Raw genomic sequence first — 9,774 nt, 5'->3', positions numbered from 1 at the left:
AACATTAAGAGCTGTTTGTCGGGACTGTGTGTGCTCCACGGCCTTCTGTACATCACAGGTGAGCGGGAGGCAGGGCGTGGCCGCACAGCAGCTGCTCAGAGGAGAGTCCCGAAGCTGTTGGGTGGGTGTGGGGAGAGGAGGGTTCTCACCTTGGCCTCTTCTCTTCCTGCCTTAAGGGTGGGAGTGGGGCAGGACAGGGGTGGTGTGGGTGCAGATGGGGGCAGGATGGTGCTAAGAGGGGTAAGATGGGCCAGCAGACGGTCGTGTAGCCTAGCCCCTGATACACTGGGACAGGTCCTCACTGACGGGGGCGCTGGGCTGGCGCTCTCTCTCCCTGGAACCCCCCACTGGAGGCGAATGCACTTTCCTCCTGCGCCATCGTATCTCACAGGTTCACCTTATTCCTGGGATAACTCTTCAGTGAAGAGTTGGGGTTACTAACAGTTTTCTAGGTCCTGTATCTGGAAAATAGACCCGTTGCTCCCCCGCCCTTAGTTGTTACTGGTGTATATATTCCTGGTCCATTTTAAATTCCAAGTCCGCGGCATGGGAATCTGCCAGGACGGACGCCCGTGCTTGCTGCAGCCTTTCCTGGTGGACGCCATGTTCTCAGATGCCTCCGATAGGGCCGGACACACATACCGCTTGTTTTACCTCTGGTTAGGTGGGAGATTACATCTCGTTTTCTCTCTCTGTCTGCTGCTTGGTTTAGACTTATACTCTTTAGACTTTAGAAGGAGAGCATTGGTGAGTTATTAAGGGAAGGTGGACGCTGGGAGCCTGCATTTGGCTCACTTCTTCATAATCACATGTCCCTGAAGGCTCCGTTTAAAATTCCAAGCGTTGAGTTGCCTCTGCTCAGAGTACGGGTCCTCTCTGAGATCACAATCAGCAAGACCCGAGGGGAGAAATTAACCAGGGGAAGAAAGGCGGCCTGGAGACCTCCCAGCCAGCGGGTGACTGAAGGTGCTGACGTGGTGAGGGTCTGAGGGTCGAAGGCTGGCAGGGTCTAGAGTGGCCTGCTTGGGAAGGGGGGGGGGCGTGTCTTGAAGGGTAGACCTGGAGAGGCAATTTTTAAAAAATATATTTTTATTGATTTCAGAGAGGAAGGGAGAGGGAGAGAAGCATCAATGATGAGAGAGAATCATTGATTGGCTGCCTGGCTGGGCCTGGAGAGGCAATTTTTAAGTAGAAAGAGAAGAAGGGCTTTCTAAGAACACAAACCAGCCCAAGGCTGCAGCTGAGAATAAAATTCAATGGCTGGGGCCGTACCTTCCACTTTTGGACCCAGAAATTCCACATACTCTCCACAAAATGCATGTGCTGCATAAGGAAGTTTTTATTTAGGCAGAACTAAGCAGCCCCCAGTTGTAAACCAGGTACAGGACCTTTAATAAGAGATGGTGAGTACACGTGATATACTTTTATAAGAGAAGAGGAGATACAAAAGGAATTTGCAAGTAACATGCATAGGTAAATTTGGTAACCTCTCACTCACGTGTCACTCTGTAAAATGGGTATATTTATAATTCTGGTATCGCTAGTTGGTAACTTTGTACCCCATTTTCATGGTATTGACTCATTCCCAGACTTCCACACTCTTCCTTTTTTTTTCTTTTTTTTTAAATATATATATTATTGATCTTAGAGAGGAAAGGAGAGGGAGAGAGAGATAGAAACATCAATGATGAGAGAGAATCATTGATCGGCTGCCTCCTGCACGCGCCCTACTGGGGATCGAACCTGCAGCCCAGGCATGTGCCCTTGGCCAGAATCGAACCTGGGACCCTTCAGTCTACAGGCCAACGCTCTACCCATTGAGCTAAACCAGCTAGGGCCACACTTTTTCTTAAAAAGGGAATGTGTGAAATGGGTGAAGGGGGTCAAAAAAGTATGAACTTCCGGTTAGAAAGTAAAAAGTCCCGGGAATGGAATGTGCAGCACAGTAACTGTAGTGACGATACTGTACTGCACATTTGAAAGCTCTTAAAAAAATACATCTTAAAAGTTCTCATAAGAAAAAAAATTTTTAACTATGTATGGTGATGGAAGTTAACTAGACTTATTGTGGTAATCATTTTCACAATTTGTACAAATATCAAATTATTATGTTGTACCCCTGAAACTAATATAATATTACATGTCAATTATCTATACTAATAAAAGGGTAATGTGCTAATTAGACCGGGTCGACCGAATATCTTCCAGATGTCCGACTTCCTTCCGGACAAAGCCATGGCGCCGGGGGCTGAGGCAGAGGTGGTTAGGGGTGATTAGGCCGGCAGGAGAGCAGTTAGGGAGCGACCAGGCCAGCAAGGGACCAGTTAGGGGGCAACCAGGCCAGCAGGGGCCAGTTAGGGGCGATCAGGCAGGCAGGCAGGCGAGCAGTTAGTAGTCAGCGGTCCCAGTTGTGAGAGGGATGTCCGACTGTCAGAGGGATGGGGCCTAAACCAGCATTCGGACATCCCTCGAGGGGGTCCCAGATTGGAGAGGGCACAAGCTGGGGTAAGGGACCAACCCCCCCCCCGCATGAATTTCGTGCATCGGGCCTCTAGTACCTCAATAAAGAAATGAATATTAATTGAAAACTTGGTTAGCCTTACTCCTAGGTAAGTTTGGCTTTTGGTATAATTAGGGTCATTAGGGTTGCATATTGTTCATCTTATTTTTTATTGTTTAGGGATTACCACCAGGTGTTGGGCCTTACTACGAAAACCATGGGTACCAGCCCGAAAACCTGTACCCGCCGCGGCCCTCTGTGGACCCCAGTGCCTACGTGGTGTATCCAGCTCCCTACTACCCGCCCACGGTGCCCCAGTACGCCCCCAGGGTTCTGACGAACACCTCGACACCTGCCGTCCGCACGCAGCCCAAGTCCCCATCGAGGACACTGTGCACCTCAAGTAGGAACCTGTTTTGCATTTATTTCCTTTACTGGAACCCAAGTTTGGGGTCGGCCTTCTCTAGTGGGCTGTCCGCTCCCATCAGCTCTGTGGCCATCTCTCCTCGGCTTGGGGCTGGGCTGTGTGACATGCCTTTCCCCTCACCCTTCGCCCTGCCCTTCCCGGTGTCAGAGCTGTCAGCTGCCAGGTGTCACCTTCTGCCCCAGGGCCTCTCGGAGTACAAGGGCCATTCTTGAACTCAATGTATCTGTTTGCTTTAGCACAGTGGTTCTCAACCTTCCTGATGCCGCGACCCTTTAATACAGTTCCTCATGTTGTGGTGACCCCCAACCATAAAATTATTTTTGTTGCTACTGCATAACTGTAATTTTGCTACTGTTATGAATCGTCATGTAAATATCTGATATGCAGGGTGTATTTTCATTGTTACAGATTGAACATAATTAAAGCATAGTGATTAATCACAAAAACAATATGTAATTATATATGTGTTTTCTGATGGTCTTAGGCGACCCCTGTGAAAGGGTCGTTCGACCCCCAAAGGGGTCGCGACCCACAGGTTGAGAACCGCTGCTTTAGCAACAGCCATCGCCATTGGTGGTATTTCCTGTTGAAGCACAATGTGTACACATCTGACAGTTTAGGTTTTGGAGAATGAGGGTCAACAAGCCTGTGGTGGGAACCGTTGACACCAGAAACAGCAGGGCTGAATCAACAATAGACTAAGTGGATGACGATGAAGGTAAAGGGACAGTAAGTTATGATTAAACTCAACAACAGATACAGTGGCAAACCAGCACTCTGGACGGAGCCAACACTGATTCCAAAGCACTTGTCCAGCAAAGGTAACAGCAGGGGAGCCGCTGCCCGCATGCTCCTCGCGAGAGCTGGGCAGATCGCCCGCCACACACTGAGAGGTCAAGCCTCCCCGATTTAATATTCCCTAACTCGCCAGGCAAGCTGTGTTTTTCTTAGATAAAGTGACACACATGGAAGTCGCCCAAGGGAAAAGATTATCCTTGGCCAATGGGTAGGACTGGCTATTTGGAATTTCCCCAGAGAGAGCGGCCTCTTTCACGCCGCTCTGCCTGCCCAAGACATAATCGCTGTCAGCTAAGGTGGCAGGGTGGCACTTGGCGCTCCCGGACCCGGTGCCCTTGACCTCACCTGGGAGCCTGTTAAAGCTGCACAGTCAGGCCTCCCTCTCCCCATCTGCATCAGGATCTCCGGTGGTTACCAGGCTCCCCAGGTGAGCCTAAGCCTGTCACAGTTCACAGGTTTGAGAGCAGACTGTGGAATTCGCAGAATGTGTTAACAAAACAAAAGGCAAGAGGCGTGGCTTTGAGCCCTAGTCTGGTCTCTCCGCTCCAGAGCTGGACTTGCCTGACTGACTTCCAGAAGCACTGATGTGTACCTCTGGGTGCACCAGGTCTCCCCACGCCGCTCCCTCCCCAGCCCACTGTCCTCCTGGATAAACTAAGGGGGTCGGAGGGTCTGTTTAAATGTGTCCTCTCACCCTCCCCTCCACCTCTCCGCCTTCCTCCAACGAAAGCTCCCTGTAGGAATTGGGGGTGGGGGTGGGCGTGTGGCCCTGTCCACCCAACTTGTGGCTTACGCTCCGACCCACCATGGCACGTCAGTTCGTTTTGACTAGAGAACATTGGTTTCCTTTTCCAAAGTCTTTTGTTTTTTAAATATGTTTTATTGATTTCAGAGAGGCAGAAACATCAGTGATGAGAGAGAATCATTGATCGGCTGCCTCCTCCTGTGAAAAAAGCTCCTAGGTTTATTGAATTTCTAGTCCTTTGATGCTTCTCTCTCTCAACTCCTCTCTGAAATCAATAAAAATATATTTAATAAAAAAGATCCATGCATTAAAAAAAATAGCCTGCTGTATTTTGTCAATCACTTAATTAACTCACCCCTAGTGCCTTGGCAGGGCCAGACCAAATGATTTCGAGGGTCTTATACGGCCCATGGGCAGACGTTCCCCACCCCTGCTTCGCATCATGGCTTTCTGCTCTAGCACAACGTTTAGTGCTATGGAACAATGAAGACCTCCCAGGATATGCGTTTAAAAGTCACATTTTTAAGTGCATGAGGAATTATTTCTCGATATGCGAAATGATACAGGTAATGGGTCAAGTCTGAGAGCGTGACTTCAAAAGCCTCCGCCATGAACTGTGCGCGTGTTTCCTTTTCTCAGAGACGAAGAAAGTGCTGTGCATCACCGTGGCCCTGGTGGCCGTGCTCGCCGGGGCAGTGGCGGCCGCTCTCCTGCTCTGGAAGTTCAGTAAGTGGGGAGCAGCCCCTGACGCCGGAGAGGGCGCTATTGAGGCCAGGCGCTGGGTGCTCGGCTGGCGCTGGGGCTGGGCGCTGGGTGCTGGGGCTGGTGTTGGTGCTGGGTGCTTGGGCTGGCACTGGGTGCATGGCTGGGGCTGGTGGTGGGGCTGGTATTGGTGCTGGGGGCTGGCGCTGGGAGCTGGGGCTGGCCCTAGGTGCTGGGGGCTGGCACTGGGTGCTGGGGCTGGTGTTGGTGCTGGGTGCTGGGGTTGGGCTGCTGACGCTGGGTGCTGAGCATTCGTGGCCCTGCTCTCTGGGCTGGAGCTCCCTCCCTCAGCCCTTCCTGAGTTTCCCTCTTACATAGCAAGCTGCTTCTCTTTGCTTCCGTTTAGCCGAGACGGTGCACGAATAACCACTCTTGGAAGCAGGCAGCCTCCTTGCCTGGGTTGCGTGCTTCCTCCTAATCTGAGGGTGGTGCTGACGCTGGGTGCTGAGCATTCGTGGCCCTGCTCTCTGGGCTGGAGCTCCCTCCCTCAGCCCTTCCTGAGTTTCCCTCTTACATAGCAAGCTGCTTCTCTTTGCTTCCGTTTAGCCGAGACGGTGCACGAATAACCACTCTTGGAAGCAGGCAGCCTCCTTGCCTGGGTTGCGTGCTTCCTCCTAATCTGAGGGTGGTCACAGCCCGTGCCGTTTCCGAGGTGTTGACATTCCACGTTTACCCAGTGGTTTGAGGCACTAGGTGCCGCCTGGCACTCTGAGCGCAGGCTCCCCGCCTTGGGGCCCCACCTGGTGCCCTGTGACACGGTGGTGGCTGCAGGCCAGCCTGCCCTCCTCCTGCCGCCAGGCCTTTCCCAGCAGCCAGGGCCCATGGGAGTCGCCTGTGGGGCAGAGAGGGCGTGGAGCCTGCCCGAATCCAAGGCCGGGAGCCATTCCTCTGGCCCTGAGAGGAGCGTGACTAGGGGCTCTGCCTTGCTGGCCTGCAGCCTGGTTTCCTTTTCTTTTTTTAAGGACTTTTTTTAAAAATTTAAAAAATTTTTATCCATTGATTTGAGAGAGAAAAAGAAATATCAGTTTGTTGTTCCACTCATTGATGCCTTCACTGGCTGCTTCCTGTATGTGCCCTGACTGGGGATCGAACCTACAGCCTTGGCTTATTGGGACGACTCTCACCTACTGAGCTATACGGCCGGGCTGCAGCCCCATTTTCTTTGCTATGTTGCAGCTGGGACACAGCCCCTCCTTAAATGAAGGGGGACGGGTGCTTCCCTTTTGTTGCGGGGGGCGGATGACATGCTGTGGTGGGCGCAGGGCAGCTTCCTTGGTTCCTGAGCCTGACGGGTGTCTCCCTCCCATCTCTCTGCAAGCGGAGAACAGGTGCACGGTGTCGGGGATGGAGTGTGGCTCCTCGGGGACCTGTGTCAGCGCCTCTCTCTGGTGTGACGGGATCCTGCACTGTCCCAGCGGGGAGGACGAGAACCAGTGCGGTGAGTGGGAAGCTGCACGTGGCCAGGGGCTGGGCGCCGGGGTCCACCGTGTCCCGGGTCCACCGTGTCCGGAGTCCACCGTGTCCCGGGTCCACCGTGGCCAGGGCATGATGGTGCAGGCCATGTCCATTACATCATGAGTCCCTACCTGGAGCCTTGGGTTAACCCCGATTTTCAGATGAGGAGACAGGCTCAGAGGGGTGTGCTCCTCACTCTGCATCACACAGCGTTGGGAGGGACATGGCAGGGCCAGTCCCCATGACAGGACATGCCCACTCCCATCTGCCACGGATGTCCCACACGGCAGTAACAATGAGCAGCCGTGTACAATGTGAAGTTGAACGCACACTGAGTTTTTGTGGCTGTGAGAGGGCGAGTGAGGCTTGGGTACCGGAGTGGGGCTAACGTCACTGGTGCCCAACCCCGAGTAAAGGCTGGTCCTCTGAGCTGACGTCACTGGTGCCCAACCCCGAGTAAAGGCTGGTCCTCTGAGCTGGGAACGCTTCGTGCAGTGCACGCCGGGAGGGAAAGACTGCGTATCGTGGTCGTCCTCCTGCCCCTGTGGCCCCCTCAACAAGCTTCCCTTCCTGCTCGTCCTCGCTTCCATGTAGACACACCATGTATGTACACATACACACACATGCCTGGGCCCCGGGCTGGCCTCAGCCGCCGCATGGTCACCTGTGTCTGCAGGCGAAGGCCTTTTCTCTGCCAGGAGCTCCCGGTCGGCAAGTGGCTCACGCACACTTCAGACTTGGGCCAGAGTGCCTGCCTCTGTGTTAGCGATGGTGTTTGTCACCGTTTCTTACGGAAAGTGGGGCGTTTGTGAGGCTGAGTGGAGGGTGGTGCAGATTCCGGGTAGAATGGCTTTTGATATTTCCCATGGGCATGTGCGAGACAGACTCATTTTACCTGGACAGTCTCTTCCTCGCTCTCCTTTAACATGTGAGTTGTATGTACTTAAATACCTGCAGAGTTAATACATTCAAGTGGGTCAGAATTCAGGAAGTCCCAAAGGGTATGCAGTGAGAGATTTCATCCCCCGACTCTGCTCACACACACACACTCATACACCAACTCACACACCACACACACTGTCATATATGCACACCACTATACAAACATACATGCATTCACACACACTCTCACATAGACACACCACATATACACACTCTCATGTGCACACATATCAAATACACACACACATGCACACACTCTCATGTAGACGCACCATGTATGTACACATACACACATGCCTGTGCACCAGCCTTGCCTCGTTTTTCAGGTGCAACTAATATGAGTTTCTTGCTTCTCCTTCAGGAGAGATTTTGCATAAACAAGCACATATTGTTTGCATGTGAAGGCCATTTCCCTGTGGCTGCCATCCAGCCGGCACGCAGCCTGGAATCGGGACTTGAGTCCCTGCGTGTGGCCGCGCCCTCCGTCCCAGTCTCCTCCCGGGGACAGTTAGTTCTGCCACCACTTGTCACACACGTGCGCCAAGCACGTGAGCACCTCGAGGACCGTTTCCTGCTGGGTCGGAGGGTTGTGCGTGTATAATTTCTAGGTCCCCCTCAATGTGGTTGTGCTATTATCTAGTTTTCATATCAGTTATTCACATAAAACAATGTAGATGGACGTGACGTGCGTGGTCTGTACTCGAGCAGGACACACATGCGATGCGCTTTGAATCCGTCCTCCCCGGGGAAGGAGGGAATTTTCCTCGGGTCGCACGGCTCCGGACACGGAGACCACCCACCGCTCATGGAGAACGAGCAACGTGTGGCGCTTTCTTCCCACGTTGGCTCACTTCCCGCGTCCACTGCTGTGCTTTCTGTGAGCTTTACACTATCGGGGGGGAACGGGAGAGCCATCGAGGTGCCGCAGTCACCTGAGAGCGGCTAAGCGGGCAGGCGAAGTGTTCTCACCACCACAGGAAGCAGGAAAATCGGGCCGAGGTGCTGGAGACGCTCATCAGCTTGATTGCAGCCTTTCTTTCACATGCACTTGTACGTTGGAACAACATAAATATACACACTTGTACACCTTAAATACACACACTCTTTATTTGTCTGTGCTACCTCAGTAAAGCTGAGACAGGTCACCATCCTGAGAAAGAACACACTGCTTGCGACCGGCTGGGCGGGCTCTCTGGTGCGCCCATCCTCTCCCAGTTAGCCCTTGAACGCAGATGTTTGGAAACGTTATCCACAAGTCAAGACGGACTGTCTCCCTCACTTTCAACCATGTCAGTGTCAGTTTTACTTTAATTTTGGAAGTAGTTTAATTCTGGTTGCCTTCTGAACACTGGTAGACTTTATTTTTTGGAGCAGTGTTAGGTGTACAGAAATCGCGCAGGGAGTACCGGGTCCCATCCCCCTCAGAGTTGTCCCGGTCTGTAACGTCCTGCGTTAGGGGGGTGCGTGCATTATAATTGATGATGCCCATACGTCATTATTAACTGCAGTCCTGAGATCACAGTCGGGTTTGCTCTCGATACTGTGGACAAGTGTGTAATGTATTTACATTTGGGCAGTGGGTTTGGACAAATGTATAACGACGTGTCTCCATTTTTGAAGTGTCGTACCCAGTAATTTCACTGCCCTAAACGTTCTCTCTGCCCCACCTGCTCATCCCTCCCCCAGCGCCAGGCAACCCCGGGTCTTTTCACTGTCTCCATGGCTTTGCCTTTTCCAGAATGTCCTATAGAATGAGATCATACATTACGCGGCCTTTTCGGATCGGCTTCTGTCCCTGAGTAACACGCATTGAGGTGGCCTCCATGTCTTTTCATGGCTTGATAGCTCATTTCTTTTTAGCTCTGAATCATCTCCCATTGTCTGGGTGCAGTACAGTTGGCTTATCCACTCACCTAACACGTGGCACCTGGAACCACTCATCACGGAAACATTGGGAAATAATCAGACCGAGGCCGGAATTTCACGGAGGAATAATGTCAGTCAGCGTGTCCAGGGAGTCAGGGGCACAGATGGGAGGCGAGAGTGAGGCCTGAGAATAGTGGGTCCCTCATTTTACACTTTGGGCTCACAGACACCCCCCAGAACACATCCCCCAGAACACATCCCCCAGAACACATCCCCCCA

General features: G+C 52.5%; 1 protein-coding gene across 2 annotated transcripts in view; it reads left to right on the top strand.

The window, feature by feature from the left end:
* Positions 1-9,774, top strand: part of TMPRSS2 (transmembrane protease, serine 2) — a 27,987-nt gene that overhangs the window by 5,470 nt on the left and 12,743 nt on the right. For both annotated transcript variants that reach the window (XM_005885696.2, XM_005885695.2), the window contains exons 3-5: positions 2,681-2,903; positions 5,110-5,196; positions 6,551-6,670. In XM_005885696.2, the coding sequence (XP_005885758.1) occupies positions 2,681-2,903; positions 5,110-5,196; positions 6,551-6,670 (430 nt within the window). The remainder of the gene's footprint in view (positions 1-2,680; positions 2,904-5,109; positions 5,197-6,550; positions 6,671-9,774) is intronic.

Source organism: Myotis brandtii, unplaced genomic scaffold (genome assembly GCF_000412655.1).
Source record: "Myotis brandtii unplaced genomic scaffold, ASM41265v1 scaffold923, whole genome shotgun sequence".
Taxonomy (NCBI): Eukaryota; Metazoa; Chordata; class Mammalia; order Chiroptera; family Vespertilionidae; genus Myotis; species Myotis brandtii.
This window is presented reverse-complemented; position numbering and strand designations above follow the sequence as displayed.